At 42.0% G+C, this 25367-nt stretch overlaps 1 protein-coding gene and 2 non-coding genes across 3 annotated transcripts in view; all 3 read left to right on the plus strand.

The window, feature by feature from the left end:
• The first annotated feature begins 1444 nt into the window (after positions 1–1444).
• HDGFL3 (HDGF like 3) overlaps positions 1445–25367 on the plus strand; it is a 29667-nt gene continuing 5744 nt past the window's right edge. Inside the window, exons 1-5 of the mRNA XM_045286296.1 lie at positions 1445–1477; positions 2161–2237; positions 6670–6808; positions 9874–10032; positions 17434–17580. Of these exons, the coding sequence (XP_045142231.1) occupies positions 1445–1477; positions 2161–2237; positions 6670–6808; positions 9874–10032; positions 17434–17580 (555 nt within the window). The remainder of the gene's footprint in view (positions 1478–2160; positions 2238–6669; positions 6809–9873; positions 10033–17433; positions 17581–25367) is intronic.
• On the plus strand, positions 11809–11972 carry LOC115868167. Its single transcript, XR_004045454.1, has one exon. It is a non-coding gene; the product is annotated as a U1 spliceosomal RNA (small nuclear RNA).
• On the plus strand, positions 14401–14564 carry LOC115868156. The gene has a single exon (XR_004045443.1). It is a non-coding gene; the product is annotated as a U1 spliceosomal RNA (small nuclear RNA).

Consider the following 25367-nt stretch of genomic DNA (forward strand, 5'->3'; position numbering starts at 1 on the left):
TCAGCACAGCAGCCAATCACAAGGCAGGTCACCAACTGTCAGCCAGGTCACCAACCGCCAGTCCCCAGCTCCAGAGATCTCTTAAAGGGACCTCAACTTATAGCGACATAGTTCACAAGCTAGGCATCCCACAGGTAGTGTAGCCTGTAAATTGAGGCACAGAACAAGCGAGGCAGCCACACACTGGTCTGATATCAAAGAGCGAGAGACAAGAAAGGCAAGGCTCACGGAGCCATTTAGCTCTCTGCCCTTCATTTAATCCCACTTGTGTTTATCGGCCAGACTGGCACAATAAACTATCTCAATCTTTACTTCTGTTTTATTGACTCTTCAAAAGAATTCAAACGTGCATCATAACAAGCTATGGACATCACTAGGATGAACGGGAATTCCTAAACGCTTCATTGTACTCATGTGAAACCTATACATCAGTGGTTCTCAACCTTCCTAATGCTGCGACCCTTTAATACAGTTCCTCATGTTGTGGTGACCCCCCAACCATAAATTATTTTTGTTGCTACTTCATAACTGTAATTTTGCTACTGTTATGAATCGGGCGACCCCTGTGAAAGGGTCTTCCATCCCCAAAGGGGTTGCTACCCACAGGTTGAGAACTGCTGTTATACACAGACTAACTCAAACACATATTCAGACACAAGGGAATACTGCATAGTGTGAAATTAAGAGGGGTGCATTAGGGTTGTATCTTTAGCAAATCAATATGCTGAGCAAATAATCTGGAAATTAGACTATTTGAAGAAGATCTTGGCATCGGGATAGGAAGAAGGCTCTTTAACAACCTCTGCGGTATGTTGTCTTGCTTACTGAAAGAGAAGAGGACTTGAAGCACTTAATGATGAAGATCAGTCCTTCAGTATGGATTACAACTCCATGTAAAGAAAGCAAGAATCCTTAAAACTGAACATCATGGTAAATGCGAAAAGATAGATGTTACGAAAGATTCATTTTGTTTGGGTCCACAATCAGTGTTCTTGGAACCATCATTCAAGAGTCAGATGACATATTACACAGTATTTCATAAAAATGTTTTTAAAAAGTAAGGATGTCACTTTGAGAACTAAGGTGTTCCTGATGCAAGCCGTGGTAGTTTCAGATGCCGCAGGTGCATGTAAAAGTTGGACAATGAATAAATAAGACTGGAGAAGAATTAATTTATTTGAATTATGATGTAGACAAAGAATATTGAAAATACCACGGACTACCAGAAGAACAAACAAATCTGCCTTGGAGGAAGTTCAACCAGAATGTTCGTAGAAGCAAGGATGGTGGGACTTTGTCTTCTATGCATTAGGCATGTTCTCAGGAGAAACCATTCCATGGAGAAAGACATTGTGTTTAATCCTTGCAAAAGAGGGAGAGCATCCAGTATACCTGGATTGGTACAGTGGCTACAGCACTGAGCCCACACATAAGAATCGTGAGGATGGTGCAGGACCGGGCAGTGTTTATTTCCACTGTACGTAGGGTCACTCTGAGTCAGAACCTGCTCAGTGACCCCCAAAGACAACGACACCCCGACTTTGGTGCATTTTGGGGTTATTTTTATCACGAAAGGACATGAACTTTTTAACAGTAGTGCTTTTTCTTTATTAATGTAGATATCCCTGTGGGTTCTTTTCTCCCATATCCTGCTTTTAATGTGTGTGTCCTTAATTTTTTTATGTTGAACTTACCTTGCATTCCTTGGGTTTTAAATATAGATGTATGTTTTTAAATTATTATATTTACTATGTATAAATTATATACTTAATATCTACTAAAATATGTTTTTAAATTTATATGTATATAAAACGGGCTTTTAGGCCTACATCTTTTTTATTATCTTTTCATGACGTTAAAAAAGAATTATTTCACTAGAATAAACTTCCACGAATAATTATATTGAGTCAAAAGGAAATATGAGGGTTTTTTAATCCTAATTTTGTATCACTATAGCAGTTATCATCAATTGACAGTGTTACTATCCATGAGGTGGGCCACATAGGAACTTCATAATCATTTTAGGGTTCAAGAAAATGAAATTTAAAATTTTGATTAGAGTGCTTTTATTTTGAAATTAGCAACAGATTATCTGAGTTTTATATTGTTTCTTTTGCATAATTTTATTAAATACATAATAACAAGGTTTATCTTTAATAGATTGATGAACTCCCAGAAGGAGCTGTGAAGCCTCCGGCAAACAAGTACCCTATCTTCTTTTTTGGCACCCATGAAACGTAAGTCAGCAAAATTCAGTGTCAGCAACTCCCCTTTGCTCTGTGAGACTACTATGTTTATGGAAGATCTATAATGTTTTATATATTGTTAAAATAGAGTAGTCTGTTATATAAAATTAGCAAGCGTGATAACGTATACGTTTCATGGTCTTAATGTCTGAAAGCATATTTTAGATTTGAATGTCATTTTCATTCTGTGAACTGTGGGTATTATGGAGAAGTCTCCCTTTAGGACGCCTTTTAAGCCCCGGGGTAGTTTGCTTGCCATTCCCACAAATTGCTTCTTCATAGTTCATAGAAAAAATTGTGTTCTTGCAGGCTCTTTCAACTTGTGAATCCTGACACAAACATACATGCCTTATTTTAAAGCTCTAACTATCTTGATGGGTAGGTTAAAACTGTTGTAATGAAGGAAAGTGAAAATTAGTGTCTCAGATAGTAATAGACCTTCCTTTTGAAACAATTCGGAGGTGAACACATCAGGAGGATAAATTACTCCACCTTAAGGACCCAGGTTCCTTCTGCCTTATTGTCCCACCATCCCTTGTTTGTATGCTTAATTAAGAATTGCAGACAGCAGCTTATATGCCCGTTTTCCAGCCAGAGAGAAGGCTGACTTCTTTTTACGGAAATGACAAAAAAGTTGTAGAACTTGATCACGTGTAACATGTAGCTGTAGGAGAAGTTGGGGAACATACCATCTCTAGCCTGACAGCTGCATATTCTGCGTTAAAAACATTGGGAGGAGTAACCATTAATAAAAGAAAGAAGAGAAGAATGAATAATGAGGGGCTGACACACTAAGAATGCATATGATTACTTACAACCGGAAAAACAAATGGAATAGAAATTGAAAATGTGGAGGAAAACTAAAAGCTATCATGAACGCTTGTAAGTCTCCAGATCCATTCTGTTAATTTCAAGATTAGTAGAACCACACGTGATCTCCTTCTTATCTTTGTCACTCGGACTCTTTCTCATTCTTGCCTTGAAAGAGAGTTTCTTTATTTAAGCTAATAAGACACTGAATTATGCAGAGAATCACATTTTCCTCCACTGACTTCTAGGAAGCATAGGATGAAATGGTTTTTCTATAATAAATGTACCTTTTTCTTGGAGTAAAAATTTTTAAGTGACTTTATTGGCAAATATTTTACATATCATCACTTAACCATTCAGTCCTTTTAAGAAGAGTTGTTCAATAATTGCCACGACCAATTTCAGAACATTTCCTTCTACTATTTATTGTTGTTAGCTCCCCATTCCTCCCCAGCCTTCCCTGCCACGCCCTCCAACACAAACCCACTGCCGTCGTCCATCTGGGTTCATCAAGAAGAGGGGGAGCGGCCCCGATGGGCTTCCTAGCCTGTAACTCCTTACTGGAGTAGAAAGCCCTGCTTTATCCCAGCCCGCCCCCTAGGTAATTAACAGGAAGCCAAAAAAACCCAACCACAACATTGATGACTAGACAAAACAGAAAAACCCCACTCCTTTGTGATGTATTTTTGTATTTGCCTCATTTCCTAGCTCCATTTCATGTCTATATTACTGTTTTTCTTTCTCTTTAGGACCTATTTCCCAGTGACCTGATTGATCATATTTCTGAGACAAGGCAGGATTTAATAATTAACATCACATTTCTACTATAAACACCAAGATCAACCATTTACCACACTATGTGGTTTCTTTCATTCATTTAGCAAACTTCTATTTTCTAGACATTAGCCAGGCACTGGGCATGAAAAGGTGCCCTTAAAAAGCTTGCCCCCTGGTGTGTTGCTGGTGCCCGTGACAGAGTAATTCCACTAAACAGCGGGAAGGGTTTCACAGAGCTGTTTCTTAACAGCATTCTTAATATAAGTTAGTGACACCATTCTACGTCTTAACCCAGTAAAAGCAGTTCTATCATGTACCCCCAGTAAGTTGCCATCTATATAAGCTTTTTGTTGATTGTATCATCAGGGTAGAGATTTTAAAATAAATATCTGGGGGAATGTAGGGACTTCAAAAACCTAACATTTAATATTGTTTCAGGTGACTTTTCAGTAGATATTGGGTATCTGTAACTGTGTGATTATACCCTGGCAATTACCTAATAATATTCAACTACTCTTGGAAGGCAGGGATCATTGTTACTTATTCCTGTATACACATTACTTAGCATAGTACCTTGCCCATGGGAGGGTCTTTTAAAATACGTGCTAGGTGAATTAAAATTAATTAAATGAAATAATAAAAAGCAAAAACCTAGAGGCATGTGAAAGAGGAGGAACTTAACAAAAATTTTGATCAGCCCTGTGTGCAAGGTAACAATAAGAGTACACCCATGTAGTGCCAGAATTCTCCTAAAAACATATCTTTCACACTATTCGAATGCCCAGGTAGATAGATGAGATTGATTGAAGACCCAAATTCTGCTCTATATAATATAACCCCAGTAGTTTCAGTCTGGGCAATTTTTAAGGCAGTCTTGACCGGGGTGGGGAATAGCCTTAGAGCATGTGCTTTGAACAGCTTTGGCCTTTTATTTCTGACTTGCCCTTTACAAGCTGTACAGCATATGGCAAAATAATCAATTGAGAATGAATGTGATATACAGAGTTAGCAGTAGTCCAGAAAGGACAAAGAAGCACAGTTGTTTATAAAACATAAGGACTTGTTTTAGAAGAGTTTGTTCGTGATCTCCTTTTGGCTGAGGAAACAGGGCCAGTTGTCAAAGGAATGCTTTCTATTCCCTGCAGCAGGAGGACATAGATCTCATATATCGAAAAATTGGATTAATAAGATAAAAATAAGAAAGGGCAGAAGTGATTCACGCTTTCATCAAAAAAGAGTAATCCTTGGCCCTGGTTCTTATGACACCATTAAAGTAAGGCCTTGGTTAGCATCCCCAACTGGTGGTCTGTGTGGACCGCAGACAGCCAAGCCCTCAATCAATTCCTGGTCGTAGAGCCTTTTCCAAAGGCTATGGAAAAGTGAAATAAGATTTATTCATGACGGATTTTTGTACCAGGGAAATGGGCATACCCAGAGTCTATTTCTTTCTCATGTTGAGTTTGTCAAGTGAGACAGTGATGTGCTTTTTTATGAAAATGTATAGTAATCTAAAAAGCTATCTCTTGACTCAGTGAGATGAAATTGTGCTGACAGAGTGGTTTAAGATGAGTAAGGATGAGAGGAGGTCTGATGATTCTTCAACAGCCCAGAGGTCAGAGCTTCATCAGATTTTTTTTTTTAACTTGACACCTTTAATCAGCTGAGCAATGTAAGGAATCAGTACTGAAACCCAGTAAGAAAATTAGACTTGTAGACAATGAAAAATAAACTGATAACCTATAGTGTCATCGCTTTTGAGGTCATCTCTCTGCTGATATTCCTACATTCGTATCTCCAGCTTAGATATGCCTCCTGAACTCTAGAATCATCTATTAAAGCACACGTTTGGCACTTCTTTTCTTAAAACCTTTAATGGCATCCCGTTTCACACAAAGTCCTTACTGTGCCCCCAAGGACCTCTGTCTCCTGCTCCCCTGGGAGCAGTTTGACCTCTCCGACTTCATCTCAGACTACTTGCCCCTTGACTCATTTCACACTAGCCACACAGGCCTCCTCTGTTTCCCAGAAACGCCCCAGTCTCAGGGCCTTTCCACCTGCTCTTTCGTCAACTTGCTATCCTCCGGAGACTCCTTTAGCTCCTTTATTTCTTTTAGTGTAAAGAAATAAAATAAGAGCTTACCTGATCTATGTATTTCAAATAAGAAAGCCATGCCTGCACTTCCCTGTTTTACTTTTGCCTTTAGCACACATAGTATATGTGCTCCTTTTTTATTGTGCAAACCTTCTGCCCTCCACGGCCTACAGCATATACCCTTCAGGGCAGAATTGTGTGTTCCCTGCAGAAGCCCCAGCACCTCTGACATGAGCCTGACACGTGGTCGATGTTCAGTCAGTAGTTGTTGGATTACGGATAAATTAAGCTTTGTATTATAAGCTTCATAGGAGTCATCCAGGATGTGGGCCACCACAGTTTCATTCACCAAGTTAGTGTCTTAGGTAGTCATGGTGAAAACAAACTTCAATGCTCAGATCCGTCAAAAAGTAGTAGTCACAGTGCTTACTTTGTTAAAGTAAGAGCAGAAAGGTTTGTTGAAGGTAATACAAGTCGTGAATTAGGGAAACACAAAGCAGATAGAAGTCGACTTTGCTCCAAAACATGGAGGGAAAGGTGTACTTTTATAGTAAAGGTGAAGACGGCGAGTATGTGCCTTGAATTATGTATCTAAAACATGATTCGGGCCTAACTCAAAGAGTTTATACATACTTTAAATGTGTCTACTGAAATATGCTTTCACCTCCTGGTTGCTACTGGTATTTAAAATACCTACCATTTGAAGAGCATAATGTCAATCATATTTCTTAAATCTCTCTACAGTGCATTTCTAGGTCCCAAAGACCTATTCCCATATAAGGAATACAAAGACAAGTTTGGAAAGTCAAATAAGCGGAAAGGATTTAATGAAGGATTGTGGGAAATTGAAAATAACCCTGGAGTAAAATTTACTGGCTATCAGGTAAGTTTACCTTGTTATCACTCGCCATATCTTATTTCTTTGATTTTACCTTTTCTCCAACCTTCTTACTTGTTTTTGTATTCGGAGTTGCCATCCATATGATGTCAGAATGTGTTGTAGCTCCAGTGGCAGTTATAAGTCTGTTACTTAGGGCTCAAGTGATCACGGGGAAGTTGAAGTTGTTGAACCTATACTTGAGAATGTTCAGCATAAGCTACATTCTTTCCAATTAAAATGTAGTAGTAATTCAACAAGACAAGTGTGCCCACTTACATTCAGTATTTTATTAGAAGTCCTAACCAGAGCAGTAAGACAAGGAAAAGAAAAAAGAGTATCCAGATTGGAAAAGAAGTAAAATTGTATCTATAGATGAAATAATCTTATACATAGAAATTTCCAAAGAGTCTACTAGAATACTTCTAGAGCTAATAGAGGAATTTAGTAAAGTTTCAGGGTACAAGATCAACAAAGAAAATCATTTGGGTTTCAAGGGAGATGGACAGTGTAAGATATGACAAAATAATAATAATTTATAAATTATCAAGCGTTCCTGAGAGAGGGGGGCAGGGAGGGAGGGGAAAAAATGAGGAGCTGATACCAAGGGGTAAAACAGAGAGCAAATGTTTTGAGAATGATGATGGCAACAAATGTGCCTGACACAATGGATGGATGTATGGATTGTGATAAGAGTTGTGCGAACTCCCGATAAAATGATTAAAAAGAAAATCATTTGGGCTTCAATGTACCAGCAGTGAGAAAATCTGAAAGGGGAGTTAAAGAAACAATTTTATTTATAATAGCATCTAAAAGAATAAAATACCTAAGAATAAATATAACCAGGGACACAAAGGCCTTAGAGCAGGAAAACTATAAAAAACTGCTGAAAGAGCTCAAAGAAGACTTAACTAAGAAAATGTTCTATTCATGGTCCTGGATTGGAAGATCTAATGTAGTTAAAATGTCAGTACTATCCAAAATGATCTATAGGTTCAGCACAATCTTGATCAAAATTCCATCAGTTTTTGGATAGAAATGATCAATCCTCAACTTTATATGGAATGACAAGAGGTTCTTAATAGCTAACATTATGTTGAAAGAGATGAGCAAAATAGGAGGACTCATCTTCCTGATTGTAAAACCTGGTAATCAAACCTGGTAATTAGAGCTACAGTAATCAAAACAGCCTGGTACTGGCATAACAGTAAACACGTAGACCAGTGGAATTGATAGCCCAGGAATAAATCTACACTTTGTGGTCAGCTGATCTTTGATAACAGTACTAAGGCCATTTGATGAAGAAAGAAGAGTCCTCAGTAAATTGTGCTGGAAAATTAGATTTCCACATAAAGAAAGCAGAAACAGGATCCGTGCTTCAAAACATCCATACACAAAAACAACCTCAGAATGGACTAAGGACCTCAGTGTACAAATTAAAACCCTAAATTCTTAGAAGAAAAAGCAGTACAACACTACATCAGGCCTACTTTTCTACAATGAATTATTTAATATGACAAGCACAAATGACAAGAGACAAAGTAGATATTAGACCCTCATAAAAATTAAAAATTTTTGTCCATCAAAATATTTTACCAAAAAATCATATACTTCCATATATAGGGAGGCCAGATAACTAGCATCTCCAAGGCAAAAGACGTGAAGACACGAGATTTAAAAAAAGACATGCCATTTCAATGTAGAAGTACTCACAGTTGCCCAAAGGTGGAACCAACCATCAGGAGACGAATAGGTAAACAATGTGGTGCCTACCAGGAATGTGACCCAATCAGGAGGAGAAATTAAGTCTTGAAGAATGATACATGATGGATAGATTTGAAGACATCGTGCTGAGTGAATAAGCCAATCACAAATGGATAAAATTAAATGACCTCATTTGTGTACTATAAAAATAAGAAAAGCAAATGTATGGAGGCCAAAGTTCATTAATGGTTCTTGGAGCAGCAGGGAGGAGAAAAGGAGAGATTAACAGTGATAGAAAAAGAACACTGATTAAGGATAGGATTGTAAAGCCAATTTTTGTAACTGATGTGAATAACTTGTATACTTATAAAAAGTTGAACTGGCAAAAGTTGTGTGATAAATTTATTTTCAAAAAGCGAGAAAGAGTGAGTAACTGCTGAGACTTCTTTTGTACAACCAGAAACCTCACAGAAACGGCATGTTTGGTTTAGAAGTTTAGGGTCGTGATTTCAAGGTCCGTCCTAGTTGATGGGCTTAAAAACAAATGTGGGCTTCTGTTCGACCTCCTAGTTTGTGGCATAATGCCAGCTTGTTGGTGGCCATCCACGGAGTGATCAGTGGGTCAGCTGATCTTTATTTATTTGCCTGGTTCAAAGTGGAAGGAGTGTCAGGAACCAGGTAAAGGAGAAGGATGTGGAGCTTTTGACTATTTGTCTCCACGAATTATTGACTCCGTGGCAGTGAGCTTTTTGTTTTTGGGTTTTTTGGCCATGAAACCAGAAAAATTAGATGGTACCTGCCTACCATTAACTCAACAATTTGTCAAAGCATCTATAGATTATTCCTGATCAAAAGAGTGAACATACAGAGCGATTTCGAATTCTCTTGACTACATTTTCTGGAGCCAGCCATGGAAAGTAGAGGAACCCATAACACTGCTGCCTTGAGATAACCTTTTAAAGCTTCAAACCCATCCCTTAGGTTAACTAGCAGTGGTTTTAGGTTAATGAGGGAGGACAGATGCAAAGTAGGGTAAAAAATGTTGCACCACAAAGAATGTAATCAAAGGCTCTAAATTGTACATGTTGAATTAGTATATGTTTTGCTGTGCATATTCTTAACAAAAACAAACTGATTCTTTTTTTCCCCTGCAATTTTTAAAGCATTTATTTTTTACTTCTTAAATTTTATTTTAACAGTTCTATTGGCACATAATTTACATAGCATACACTTAAAGAGTTCAATCGTTCAGTCATATCGAGGAGAATTGTACAACCATTACCATATCAATTTTAGAACCAAATTGATTCTTTTCATAGTTTCTGGTCTTTCAGAAATGTGATTAAATAACTATTCTTATTTCTAAGGCAATTCAACAACAGAGTTCTTCAGAAACGGAGGGAGAGGGTGGAAATACTGCGGATGCCAGCAGTGAAGAAGAGGGCGGGAGAGTGGACGAAGAGGGAAAAGGCAAGAGAAAGAATGAAAAAGCAGGCTCCAAACGGAAAAAAGCATACACTTCGAAGGTGACTGGGCATTGTTATTAATGTTACATGTGTGTTCGTTAAACGATGTTACAATATTTTCCATTGATTTGGGTGGGGGGCACATAAAAATATAGTAGATTCTGTGGCACTCCTACCTGTCGCGTCAATAACGTAACAAAGGAGGGACTGAGACATGAAACCTTGGATGTGAGCGCATTCTGGCTAAGGACTCTCGGGGTTGATTGCGCTGTCCGTTTGATTAGAAAGTGACACTTTCTCAGTGGGAGGACTGTTGTTCAGTCAAGGACATAGGACGATACTGGGGTAGTTATACCCCTACAATAATGTGCCTCCTCTGGAGAATTTAGTATACCAGGACGACATTTATGCACTGCACATATACACTTACATAGCATATCATCTTTGCCCGTCTGTCTGCTTCAAGGAATGCGCTTTTGCTCGTTATTTTTTCAGTTCTTCTATTTCCTGACCACCTGTTCTATGTCAGATGGCAAACAAGCAAACAGATCAATTTCAAGAACTGTGAAATAAGTGAATGTGAGCAGGGAATGACAGTAATGTGGCCAAGCCTGTTTTAAAAGATGAAGTTTGTATTGAGCCCTGGGAAGAGGAGGTGGGGTGGGCGCAGCCCAGAAGTGGTATACAGCAGCAAAGGTCTGAAGCAGGCAGGGAAGAGTTGGCATGTGCTGAGCTGACAGAAGGCAAGTGTGCATGGAGAAGCAAGAACAAAGGCGTGGCATGCAAGGGCGTGGGGAGTCTGGTTAAGCAGGAACATGCAGACTATAGTCCATATTAAGAAGTTTGGATTGTATTCCAAGTATAACTGTAACTTATTGAAGGCTCTAAGCAGAGGAGTGACATGATCCTTGATTTGCAAATGGAAAGTCTAGGCTTTTCAAACATTCAGAAATTCAGTGGAAAGAATTATGAGATTGTGGGAAATTGTTCACCTTTTAGAAACTGAAAGCAAGATGTGTGGATCCTTGCACACCTGTCACACTGTTGAACACTTGGATAAATTATTTCCACTTAAAGCCTGCTTAAGTGTAAGCCTGCCTATACTTGGGGAACATTTTACAAATAAGTAACAAGAGTTATCAGACTATCAACATGTTATTTTGGCAGTCTATGAAATCTAACCCCTAGCAAAAAAATGCAGTCTTACTTTCAGGGCACCTAATGGAAAATCTGGCATTTGCCTTGATTGATGTCGTGTTGCAAATGACAACAAAATGATTAGAATTTTACTTCAGACTGTATCTACCATTGCAGGTGATTTTAAGATGAATTTACTTTAGCATTGTGGACTTCACTTATTTAAAGTGATTTCATTTAACTTTTGTTTGACTCTTGAGCTTCTACATAATGTGTTGAACCACCCTAAATTTTCTCAACTACCTAAGATAGTCTACCTTAATAGTGCTAAAAAGTAGCATTTAATAGTGTGGCGTTTAAATTCCATTATTTCATTGTCTATTGCAAAGACCAGAAGTAATAAGGCTCTAGGATTCATACCTAAGAAAGGTTTATACTTTAAAAGAAGGAAGGGTTAAAGGTATATTTATTAGGGTTTAACTCTTCCCATGATCACGTATGAACCATGACTTTTACCTGCATGATAATATAGTGCAGTGATTCTTAAACTTGCATCAGCATTACCTGAAGGGTTTAGTAAACACAGGCTGCTGAGCTCACCTCTAGATTTTGTTGTAAGGTGCCTTGAAGTCAGTTCTGACTCATCGTAACCCCCGGTGGTTCTCAACCTTCCTAATACCGCGACCCTTTAATACAGTTCCTCTTACCTGGCAGGGGAGATACCATGATCACGAAGGTGGTTTTCCCAGGGCGAGGCTCATCCATTGCACTCCAGATGTGCTGACCCCTGCAATTTCCCCAAATGTGGAAAACTTGACTGCATAATTTGTGGTAGTGGGGGACTGCGTTCCCGCTCTCCCCTGCAAAAAAAAAAAAAATTAAAAATGCAGTTCCTCTTGTCGTGGTGACCCCTCCCCCAACCATAAAATTATTTTCATTGCTACTTCATAACTGTAATGTTGCTACTGTTATGAACCAGGTGACCCCTATGAAAGGGTCGTCCGACCCCCAAAGGTGTCGCGATCCACAGGTTGAGAACCGCTGCTGTACGATAGAATGAAAATACTGCCCAGGCCTGCACCATCTTCACTGTGTCTCTGTGTTTGAATCTAGTTCAATAGCCACTGCGTCCATCCATCTCACTGGGTGTCTTCCTCTTTTTCACTGACCCTCTGCTTCATCAAGCATGATGTCCTCCTCCCAAGACTGGTCTCTCCTGATGTAACACGTCCAAAGTATGTGAGACCAAGTCTCAGCATCCTCTCGTCTAAGGTTGCATTTCTCTGTCCCACTAAGCAAAACAAACAAAAACCTGCCATCGAATTGATTCTGACTCATAGCAACCCCATAAGACGAATAAGACTTAGTGTTTTTACAATAATTGGAAACATAGCCAATTCAGAACTTCACAGGGGAGTGGGCTCCTGAGACATTAACGGTTATGATAGATAGCAGCTAGTGGATCCCTCCTGCAGGGCTTGCAGTTAGCAGCCCAACTCATAACCCACTGCGCCCCCAGTGCGCCCCTGCCCCCGCTAGCCCGACTGAAATGAAAAACCAAGAGAGGGTGGCCTCAGAATCCCGGATCGGGGGTGTGGCTGGGAACTGGGGGCTAGCTGTTAGGCTGCTAACCTACCAGATCAGTAATTCAAACCCACTGGCTATCCATTCCTTGAGGAAGGATCAGGCTGCTGTCTACTCCCACAGAGTGATAGTCCTGGAAAGTCTGTTCGGGTCATTGTGTTGAAGGCAGTGGATTTCTGGGATGAGCCCACTGCATTTCCAGGTGAGATGAACATTGCTGGCTTATGGAAACATTTATATCTAACGTAGCCTGGCTGGTCTCTTGGCTTATCACGTACTTCCTTTTGTCAAATGTGGTGATCTGTGTTACATTTGGAAAAGAGTGGCTCATAAACTCTTTGACTGTGTGCCATTCAGTTGGAAGAGAAGGCCCCACCTCCCTACCTCATTCATTTTTGTGTGTGGAAAAGAATTAGAATGAAAAGCCAAAGAAGCAGCAGACTGGAGAGGGGTTATCTTTAGCATTAAGGATGATTCATATTTGAACCCTCAGACACTAAAAAAGTACAGGTTAAAAATAATTTGCAAGCAAATTATTCACTGTATATGGGAATTAATCAACCTTCAGACCCACTCCATGGGGTTGGTTCTGATTCAAGTGAGCCTGTAGGACAGAGTGGAACTGCCCATACACTGTGTGAGGCACTAAGTCTTTACCGAGACTGACTGCCACATCTCTTCCTCTAAGCACCTGCTGGGTTCATACTGCCACCTTTTGGTTAGTATTCGAGTGCTTTAACCACGGCACCACCAGGGCCTTCACTACCATCTAAACTGATGCTGCTGCTAAACTACCTATCATTGAAGTTTAGTTTGTTTTTGTTTTTAATGCAAACAAAGACAGCAGTAATTGGAAACAGAACCACACTGATAAAACACATAAAGGGTTCTTCCAAATTATAGGAAATCCAGCAATCTGAACACAGGTTGCTTTGCAGGTTCCCAAATACAGCTTGCACCCACAAGTCTTTGTAGAATACTGGATTTGACTCTCTAGTCAAACTCTGATAATGCCCTAATTCTGGTCTATACACACCAAATTCAGATAATAGTTTATCTACTCACAAGTTACCCAGAAATATTCTTAACAAGTATTATAAATTTTAGGGAGTTGTACATTCTTAGTATCTATTAGGTCCACAGGCCAAAGTCTATTATTTGACAATCAAAAAGTACTTCACTTCAAAAAGTACACCGTATTTAGTAGAAGAATAAAAAGTTTTTTTCCTTTTATGTTGTCAGACTGGTTTTATCTAACAGTAAACACTTAACTTGTGGCTGATTAAATCTCAGCTTTCCCTTTATGATAAAAGTAAAAATGATCTCATTTTATACTGGCAGGTTGGGCTTGGCAGTTTCAGTTTTGGTTGAGTAAAATAGAAGCAAGGTGATTATGTATTCTTCGTTCTCAGAGATGGCATGGACAGAAAGCCTAGAAGGCCAAAGTTATGTTCAGGCATTTATTAAGGAACAGAGACCTGCAAGAGAGATGGGGGCCGTTCTCCTCAAGCCTGCAGAGTAGATGCTTTTTGTCGGGCAGCTGGGTACCTTACTCAAGCTTCGGACAGTCTCTGGAGTCACAAGGTTTTTGCCAGTCTTGCCTGGCCCCCTTTTTAGTGAGTGTGCACAGTGTTGAACCAAATTAGAGTCTGAAAATTCAAAGTGGAGTCTAACAAGAACAGACATAACTCATAAGAAAGATTTTGGATACTTACCTGGCAGGGGAGTCACCATGATCACGAAGGTGGTTTTCCCAGGGCGAGGCTTGTCCATTGCACTGCGGATGTGCTGACCCCTGCGACTTCCCCAAATATGGGAAACTCGACTGCATAGTTTGTGGTAGTGGGGGACTGCGTTCGCGCTCTCCCCTAGGAAAAGAAAAGAAAGATTTTGGGTAAGGGTAAAAATTCAGACCAGAGTCAACGAAAAGGGTTGAACAGAAAGGGTGAGTGTATTGAAGGGAATTCTTTGGAAAAGAAGTTCAAAGGCCCCTTAACAACAACAACAAAAACTCATTGCCATGAAGTTGAAGCCAACTCATGAGCCAAGGGAGAACTTCCCTGTGGCTTCCAGACTGACTGTGGGTGGGAGCAGAAGGTTCTTTCTGAGGGGCTGGTGATTTCTGCCTGTAGCTGGTCTACAAGGCCTGGTAGAATGTAGAGCTGAATCTTTCCTTCTGCTAATGGCAGGCCTCCCGCCTTTGGCTAGCTTTCTGGGGGTCTTTTGCTATTGACTGGTCCTCTTTCCGGGTATGTGCGTGCATTCCTGACCCTCAGCACCCCAGACTTCACGCTGTGCTGTTTTCCATTCTGTTCGTTCTTTGTGGGGGTGGTGTGAGCATCCCGTCTCTCCACCCAGCCTGTTCCCTGTGTCTGGTCTCTTCACTGAGGAGGAACTGTGTCTTTCTGCCCTTCCCCTTCCTTTGTGCCAGAGAGGTATGCAGGGGAAGGGTGCTCCACCTCTCCTTTGGGTTAGGATTCCTGCCATCATCACCTTCCCTCCCTTTCCCCTCTGCCCTCTCTCTAGCTCACAGGGAAATAGCGTAACTACTAGTTGGCTATGTATCCAACTCCTTTCGTCGTAGTTCAAATCCCCGGTGGGCACTGGAACTGCCATTTCAAGTTCCTTAGTGGTTACAAGCGTCCCTGTGTTGCATGCCTCTTAAACCAGTTCAACCTTCTTTTCTAGGAGGGCGGCATTTATGATCTGCAGCACAGCTGAGGTATAGATTTTACAGGTTTCACAAGCTATTTTATGCCTGGCCTGTCTTGCTCCTCTCAGTGCCCGTTGAGGCCTTGTTTCTGCAACCTGTGACGTCATATCTCGCTCGGTCCCCGGGTTAATTTAATTTTTACAGGTATTATTTCCTTTATACTATACAACACCAATACATAGCTAGAAGATGTTTTCTTTAAAGAAGCTGCGTTTTAAAAAGTTGATTGAGGAAGCTCATTGGCTAATTTAGTTTTAGAAGACCGAACTTGACTAAATCAGACAGCTTTAGCTTTTATTTGCCGTGGACTTAAAGATTCTGTAAGTTTCTCATCGAAGAAATGTTGGCAAAAAGCTACATTTTATTACTTAAAGGTATAGAGTTAGAGACAGTGAGTTAAAGCTAGCTTATTATTTTAATGCTGTTGTGCTAATAAACAACTCTTGCTGCAAACTACACTTGCATTTTTCTCTCTCTGTATTTTCACTGTGATTTCATGGATAACATGACAGGAACACAGGACTGGTCATCAGGGTGTTTGGGTTCTTAAAAAGCTCTCCGTAATTAGAGAGAGTAATGTTCTGTTGCATTACACAATGATGTCACCTCCAAAATGTGCAGTCCTGTCGTAGGATAGCTAAGTCCGATCAGTAACCACTCCGAGTTGAGCAGAAAGACAGACAACTGAATTTATTAGAAGACCTGCTCCAGAACACACTGTGTGTGAGTGCGTCCCAGTTTGCAAAGATTATGAAGTCTTTATACCGGGCAGCTCTCCTGTCCTACGGAGGAGCCCTGGTTGCATAGTGGTTGGACTGCTACAGTCAGTCATTCGAAACCAGCAGCTGCTCTGCAGGAGAAAGACAGGCCTTTCTGCTCCCATGGAGTTAAAACTCACAGGGGCAGCTTTATTCTGGGGTTGCTACAAGCAGCAGCATGGACTTGATGGCCCCAAGTATGCTTCTCTTGCTATATTGTTGCCTCATGGCGGTGGGAATCACAAGGACCAAAGTGATCCGGGTTCTCTGGGCACACAGGTGAGAATTCTCTTAGCAGAATTATATTACCCTTAAGCTGTTGGGCTGTCACACTTATCAAAGGCTACCTCCGATTGTTTGTACCTCAAAAGGTGTAGAAGGTCAGGGGTTCATTGTAATTAGCATATGAAGACTTTTCTTTAGCATCTCAATTTTTAGTTTCAAACAAAAACTCAAAGCCTTCTAGTTGATTCTAAATCAGAGACCCTATAGGCAGGGTAGAACTGCCCCAGTGGATTTCCAAGACTGTAGCTTTACAGGTAGGCTTCTCTTTCTCCTTCAGAAAGGTTGGTAGTTTCCAACTGCTGGCCTTGTGCTTAACAGCCTAAGACATAACCACTACGCCACCAGGGCTCCTAGTCTTTGGCTTTAGCCAAAAGTTGGCAAACCTATTTATTGAAGACCAGAGCTAATGTATATTGCATGGTTTGTGATTTGGGATTTGGGATCTTCGATAATACGAAGTTTGGTTAAGATGACTCCATCTATACTATTGATCAAACAGCTTCTACTGATGTGTCTTTGTGGATTTCCTAAGGTGATCTTGAATAGTTTACTTCCGTACCTCAATTTCCACCACTGTCAAATGATGGGGAAGAACAGTGTGGCCTTAGGGGGCATCACAGCTCTGTAAAACTCAAGTGTGACTTTCTGTGTGGACAAGTTGCCTTCCTATGGTGGTGTCCATGCACTTCTAAATGTTCCTTGGCAGTGTTCTGGCTACATGAATCTTTCTTCCTGACTTTAGTTCCATACACCTCCGAAGAGCTGAGACGTCATCTAGGCCACCTCGACCTCCTGTAACGGAGGCCCACAGACGTGAAATGATTTGCCCACGTTCGTGTTGCCCAGCTTTGTAGTCCCTAGAGACTCTACCAAACCACAAGGTCTGATGCAGCCCTCCTTGCTTCCTTCTGCAACTCTTGCTTACCACACGTGCACTTGGGCTTCTACTTTTGACTATAATTTCTAACTTGTCTAAACATTTAGAAATCCTCCAAACAATCCCGGAGATCTGCAGGAGATGACGATGACAAGGACCGCAAAGAAGAAGAACACAAAAGCAGCTCTGACGGTGGAGATGCCGGCAACGACACAAGAAACACGGCTTCAGACTTGCAGAAAACCAGTGAAGGGGTAAGGCGAGCCACCCAGTAGTCTCTTAGCTCCTGTAACTCAGAAGACACTGCGCCCTTAGCTCAGCGTCAGTAAATGCAGAAATGTTTCTCCTGCGATAGACATTCTCTCATAGCTCCTAAGTGATTGAGTGCTTAGAGTGAGAGAACAAAAGACAGATCAATGAGAATCACACCTGCCGGTCCATTCGGAACTGCCTCAACAGGTTTTTGTTTTGTTTGTGTTTAACTAACTGTAGCAACTTCAAAGACCCTGAAAAGTAGGGTGTGGATGTGCACTTACGGTCGGTCATGCTTCACCAGAGTTGCTGGTGGTGGGGTGATTGAGATGCTCCGCTGCTAACTGCAAGGTTCACGCCACCTGCTGCCGCCTGGGAGAGCTGTGGGGTAGTCTGCTTCTGTGAGATTGACAGCCTCCATCAAGGGGACTATAATGAATGAGCTGGTCAAAATATGTATGAATTGTTGGATGGGAAACGGGTGATCTGCTCTGTAAACCTTTCCTTAAGTCAAAATCAAGCATTTTTAACACAAATGAACAAAGTAAGGTTTGAAATCACAAACTGCCATCTCTGAGAATGTAGAGAAACCGGAACCCTCATCCCCTGGTGGTGGGACTGCCAAATGGGGCAGCACGATAGAAGACGCCTCGTTGGTGTGTAAAAAGCTAACTGTAAGCTAACCTTACGACCCAGCATCTTCACTCCTGTGTACACCCCCAAAAACTAAAAGCAGCTACTCAGAAATGCATACATCAGCGCATGTAACCAAAGGTAGCAAGAGCCCAGCTGTCCCTACCAGATGAATTGCTAAATCAAACATGAGACCCAGCATGCAGTAGAGCGCGATCACTCAGCCCAAAGAGAAATGAAGTGCTGGCACATGCCTTGAAATCACTCTGAGTGAAGTAGATCAAACGAAAAGGGCAAATAACATGTAATTCTACGATTAGAAAAGATCCAATTCATTACCTTGAGCAGATGGGAAGGGGAAATGATAAAGGTTTTGTTAAGGAGGCTGAGAAAATTTACAAAAAAATAATGGTACTTGCTGTAAAATCTGGTGAATGCAGTTAATGTGACTGAATTGTACATACTACAACTTTTGAAATGTCATGAATTGTTTTCAATAAGAAAGGGAATGCTACCTCAAAACTTGACCGTATTATTTCCTCTATTACAAAACCAATGGCATGTTCACAGCCAGGAAATATGGACTGCTTTTTCTCTTCCGGAAGTAGTTTAAAGTACTTAGGAAAATATTAAATATTTAACTATTTCAACAGTATTTAAATATTGATATGTAAGGTGCATATGTAACACTTTTGTTCATTTTGACTCTCCCTAACTTATTAACCTCCGTTAACTTCAGAGTCACGGCAGCCAAAGGGAGGAGGGCCATGTGGAGAGGGTCCAATTAGTATTGTCAAATGCTCAGTTTCTAATAACTATCAGTAGCTCTAACCAGAAGAGCCCTGGTGGCACAGAGCTTCCATGTAGGGCTGCAAACGGCAAGGTCAGCAGTTTGAAACCACCAGCTGCCAAGAGGAAGAAGGATGAGGTCTTCTACCCCTATAAGAGAGTCTTGGAAACCCACAGGGGCAGTTCCACTCTGCCCCACAGGGTCACTGGGAGTCAGAATCGACTCCGCCGTGACGTTGGTTTTTGAGCTCTAACTTACGTTTTCTTCAAAAAAGCTTTTGGGGGCCTGTCAATAATTTTCAAGGATACAAAAGGGATACAAAAAAACCCAAAGTTACTGTCATTGAGCTGCTTCTGACTCATAGCAGCCCTAACCCTATAGGACAGGGTAGAACTTCCCTTGTGGATTTCTGAAACTATAACTTTTTATAGGAGTAGAAAGCCTTATTTTTCTCCCATGGAGCGACTGATGGTTTTCAACGGCATACCTAGCAGTTAGCAGCCCAATGCACAACTACTATACCACTAGGGCTCCCTATACAGGATACAACCCCCCCAAAAAAAACACCACCACCCCCAAAAAAATTCATTGCCTCAAGTTAATGCTGACTGTGTGACCCCCTGCGGGTCTCCAAGACTGTAACTATTTACAGGAGTAGAAAAGCCCAGTATTTCTCCCAAGGAGCTGCTGACCATGGAGGATCACAGCCCAACGCATAACCACTACACCACCAGGGCTCCTTTATAAAGGGATATAGAGCAAAATGTTTGATGAATTACTGGCTTAGAATAAGTGACAGAAAATAGTGAAATTGGGCTGGAAAGGAAAATTAGGGACAGGCTATGAGGATCATTATGTGGCACAGACTCAAAGAATTACTTGAGCTGCAGGACTGGATAAAGATAGTAACCGCAAAAGACAGATGGTGATAGAAGAATGAGATGCTTCTGCAAAATTATGGAAGGGGATTGCAGTACTTGCCGATAAGTGCTGGTATCTACTGGTATTTTGTGTGACAATTCGTAATTATGTGGTCACTGTTCAGCACATCCCAGTACATTAGTACCTGTGGCCGCCCTTGTCCATTAATGCCAGTTGAACCCCCAAGTTCTTAAGACAACCTAACATACACTCACACATTTGGAAATAATCCCAGTGGTTGAGAATTACCTGTCTAAGAAAATAGCCATGGGAGTAACTGCCTGGGGTAGGGTGAAGGACAATATTTGTGGGGGAGAGAAGGCCAAAGACCTGCATGTTTGAAAGTAATCTACAAGGATAGACTTATGATACTGAGTGACAGTGAACCATTGCTACAGCCCTCAAAGAGTAGGGGGGACTACTGCGGGAAGTTTGTCGATGCCTGCATTAAGGAAGGGTAGCGGCTTACAGTGTTGAATTCAGAGTTAGAAGGGCTTTGGAAGGGGGAACTCCAGAGAAGGGAAATGCCTAGGAATCAGAGTGAAGACTTGGAGGGCTACCCTCCCCACCGCTAGGGCCGGTGGTGAAAGGTCTGTGAGAGCGAGAACAGCCACCACTTAGGGGGGTGACAGGGAGAGAAGCGCTGTCCGCATGGGAAAATCAGGTTTCCATTAGAGCAAGTTGATGAGTGGAACATCCGGAAATTCAAGTTGAGAGCCTAGAGATTTGTTACGGTTGACTATGATTTCCAGGGGCCCAGTGGAAGGGCCTGAGCAGTGGAGGGGGGTGGGGGGAGGAGGGTGCAGAGAAGTGCACATAAAGGACCAAGCTGGCTGGAGATGAGATTCCAGAATGTGATAGATGCTGTGGAGCTTAAGTTAGCAAGGATGGAATGCATAAGATTGAGGAGCTTGATGGTCCCACAGCAGATTACTGTGGTGAGTTTAGTAATAATGGGAGGTGTGAAACGGGACTAGTAGTTGTGTTCAAACCTGTCCTTGCATGGATAAGAAAGATAATCATTCATCAGCAGCACAAAGTTGATTCCCCTGGGTCAGACATAACCTCCCCTCTCCAACGTTTTACCAGTTCTAACACCAGCTTGCCCTTCCCTCAGGGTTTTCTTTCTGGGTTCCAGAATCCATTGCAATAGCGAACCAGAACTCAGACTACACTTACAAGTTAGGTGGTTTATTAAGGAAGCAACAGTACAACAGTACAGCAAAAGATCAACAGTCGACAGCTCAGGCTCAGGATGGGGAAGCATGCAGCAAACTCTCCCTTCCGTGCAGGATAGCTTCGCAACTCCCACCTCGCCAGGCCTCTTCTTGCCCCTTCAGGACAGGTACTCTCTTAGCCCGGCGCTACTGCTTCCACACCTGCTGCCATCTTCACTGTTACAGGCCTGGACCCCTGTTACAGTCCTTGCCTGGGCGCCCTCTGCTTCTTCCTGCTCCACCTCTTCCTGCCTGCAAAAACAGCTATGGGTTTGGCTATTTGCACTATACACAAATGGTCACTTTCAAGACACAGCACTCCCACAACACTGCCTGCCCAATGCCTTCTTGGTAAGCCGCAGACACTTCCTTCGCAAGATAGGCTACAACTCACCTAACTTTATGGCCCTTTGACAATTCTCTGCAAGGTCCATGCCAGTCACAGGTCAGGCTGCAGCCCGAGAAGAGATTAAAAGTGTCAAACCCACTTACGGTTCCCCAGGAAAATGGACAGAAGGAACGAACCTTCTGGAGCAGAACCTGGGGTACAGATAACTCCTCGGGGTCAGTGGGAGGAAGTTCTCAAGCTAGTTTTCCAAAGAACATAGAATTCCTTTCATCACAGGAGAGGAAGGGGAGAGGGTTTCCACACAGAACCCATGTAGTTCTGGACCCTCCTTCTCCAGAGGCTTTCTGACTTCGTTCTCGCTCTTCACAGTGGAAAGAGGAGGTGGGGAGGGGCAGGATCTCTTATCTAGAGTATGGGAGTGTCCCTTTTTTGATTACGGTGGGCAGTGATTCCAAGGCTCCTAATCTCTGAGGCTAGGAGGAATACAGCCCTGCTGTCTTCGGTATCCGTTGCCACACACCAAATTACTCCGACATGGCTTAGCGTGGCGTCTATGATCTCAGCATTTCTGTGGGTCGGGAATATAGGCTAGTCCCGTGGGCCCCTCACAAAACTGCAGCCAAGGGGTCAGCAGCTCAAACCATCTTAAGACTCAAATGGAGGGGTGGGTGTCAGTCTGGGTAAACCAGGGAAACAAATCCACAGAAGCTCATCTGTATAAGGGAGTTGTATATAGAGTAAGGTGACCAGCCAAAAGCGGGACAGTCCTGATTTTCAATAATTTTTCCCGCCTCCCGCAGCGTTTTTAAAAAGTCCCAATTTTTGGAAAGAATGCAAGACAAGCTAGGGTATACGGTTTTTAGCTGCCATGTGGCTATTTCACCAGGATATGAGTTTTATCAAGGGTGTCCCGCTTTACCAATGTTAAAATCTGGTCACCTTAATATAGAGGGTAAGTGTACATTAAGAAAGCATCCCAACCCAGTGCTGTCCAAGCTCCTAAGTCCAACCTTCGCCCATATGTCTGACACCAATCTACAAAGTCCTCCTCCATCTCACAAAACACACGCACTGACACTGACTGCAGGAGGAAAGCTGAATCAGTGAAAGGGTAATCATCTCAGCGCTTGCAGGGGTCTCCACACGGCTGCTCCACCACCCAGGGCTGCATCGCGGCAGGTCCAATGTGGCTTCTCCTGAGAGATGTCTTGCAGGAAGTGAGTCTTGCCAGCTGAAGCAGGGACGTGGCTAAGGCAGCTGCACCCTGGTCCGACTATCAAAAAACAAGAGGCCCAAGAACTCGAATGGTGAGGCCCACCAAGCCACTTATCTCTCCGCCCTTCAGTTAGTCCCACATGTGTTTATCATCCAGGTTGGCACAATAAACCTTAACTATCTTCGGGGGTAAATCATAGTGCAAGCTTGTTAGCAGGATTTCATTCCATGTGGTGGTTGGCTTGAGAGCCTCCATTTCTCACCAGTCCTTGGCCAAATGCCTTCCCTTAGCTCCTCGGCGCCCCCCACCCCCACCCCCCTCTCCATAAAGCAACTTACAACTTGGCAGTTGGCTTCCTCGGGAGCAAGAGTGTGCCAGCAAGACAGAAGTCAGTCCTGATGTCACTGACTCTTTGCAGTGGGTTACTTTTGCTCCATCCTGTTTATTAGCCCCAAATCATGAGGTCCAGCCCCCTACTCAAGGGGAGATTACACACGGAAATGAATACCAAAAGACAGGAATCACTGGGAACTTTATCGGAAGGCTGTCCATCCCAGAATCAACCACTGATATAAGGGGTGTCATGCTGGCCTAGACCAGCCAGACTCCCTCACTTCTGGAGCTGAAGTCAGATCCCCAAATCATCATGACTCCTGTGCAGTTGGGGAGTTGGGAAATGGAGCCATGTTGAGAAGGCGACCCTGGAACCAGAAACCTTTATTTTTCTGACCATGACCCTGAGCCTGCCCTCTTTCTACACTGCCTCCATGTGCCTGATCTCACTTTCTTATTTCTTCTAAGCCAGGAACTCATCAAACTTTTGGGTCTCCATATCTGTTTATGCCCTTGAAAATGATTGAGGGTGAGGCCCCTAAAAGTTTTTTAATGTATGTTAGAGCTATTGATATTAGTTAGAAATCAAAATAAGTTTTTAAAAAAATAATAGACCTATTTAAGATACAGCACATTTTTATGTAAAATAATTGCATTTTTTAAAAAATTAAGTGACATTATTTTACCTTTTGCAAGTCTCTTTAATGTCTGGTTTAGTAGAAGACAGCTGCATTCTCATCTGCTTCTGCACTCCGTCAGTGACAGTTTGTTATTTTGGCTAAAGTGTATAAAAAAATGTTCTCCTCGCACAGCCAAGTAGTTGGAAACTGGAGATTCAAGCATCTTACTGGTTGGTTTTTCCGGTAGCTGTGGAAGTTCTTTCTTGGTACTACAATCCCGTAAAGGGTGGTTTCTTCGAGGGTCATCGCACGGTGAAATCTGAACCCTTCAGACTGTTCAGTCATCTGCTGAAACGGTGTGATCGCAGGCCTGCCTCCCCAGCATGCGGTGGTCATGTGGAAACCATTTGCTCAGATAGGCAGGTCTTCCAAAGGTTGACTCAAGGCATAGTACAATGTATTTATTTGAAGTCAGAATTGTTAGTAGCACCACCTTTCTCATTACCAAAGTCCATCTTAGAGAATTTGAGTTCTCCAAAATGCTTTTTTTTTTTTTAGTTTGATTTTTTTTTTAAATCAATTTATTGGGGCTCATAAAATTCATCACAATACATAGATCAATTGTGTAGAGCACATCTATACATTTGTTGCCCTCATCATTCCCAAAATTCGCTTGCCTCTTGGGTTCCCGGAATCAGCTTTTTCCTTTTTTCTCCCCTCCCCCTCCCTTCCTCTGCCCCCCTCCCTCATGCACCCTTGATAATTTATAAATTATTATTATATCTTATATTACACTGCCCAGCGTCTCCCTTCACCTACCCCTATGTTGCCCATCCCCCAGAGAGGAGGTTATATGTAGCTCTCTGTGATCAATTCCCCCTTTCTACACCCCCCTTCTTTTTAATTTATTTGCTCATTTTATTAGGGGCTCATACAGCTCTTATCACAATCCATACACACATCAATTGTGTCAAGCACATTTGTACATTCATTGCCCTCCAAAATTCTTAATTTTACTTAAGAGCTCAACTTTTATCCTTGGCAACCAATACTCCTAGCTGTTTTCTTTTCAAAAAGAAAGTGACAACTCTCCCAGGCCATAGATTATTGCCATCATTCCTTAAAGAATGAAACTGTGCTCAATGAAAAAAAAAAACAAAATAAAAAAAAATTTTTTTAAAGAAAAAAACCCTGTGACTTTTCTACCTCCTTGCTCCTGCTTCTTGGCCCTGTGGGTGTCTCCGTCCAGTGTCTCAATGTGCCTCAAGAGAGCATCTGATGGGGTTAGTTGACCCTCGTCCAATACTGGGCAGCACGGCACAGAGCAGCCAAGCACTCTATCCAGAGCGTTCTCATATGCCGTCACAATTGTCGATTTCTCTGTATGGGCGCAAAGACGGTGATCAAGGTGTGAGGAACGCAAAACCAAGTGGTCGTAAACTTTGTAACGTCCTCTTACAAATGCCTGTGTGGCACCGCCTTGTTAGAAACCAAAGCATGTTCTGAAGGCTGTGACTGCATTCTGGGGCCACCTTCACTTTGTTTGGAATCTTAATAATATTTGCGGCGGCTGGGAACCATCTGTTCCAAAATATTTCTCATTGTGGGTTGAGTAGTTGTTACTGTGAATTTTCTACCAATGTAAACAGAATGTACTGCCTTTCATAGTAATACAAGTGAAAAGCCATCGTTAAAGACGTTTGCTTTGGT

The sequence above is a fragment of the Echinops telfairi genome, unplaced genomic scaffold, assembly GCF_000313985.2.
Source record: "Echinops telfairi isolate 266 unplaced genomic scaffold, ASM31398v2 ScPeMD7_7;HRSCAF=31, whole genome shotgun sequence".
Lineage (NCBI taxonomy): Eukaryota > Metazoa > Chordata > Mammalia > Afrosoricida > Tenrecidae > Echinops > Echinops telfairi.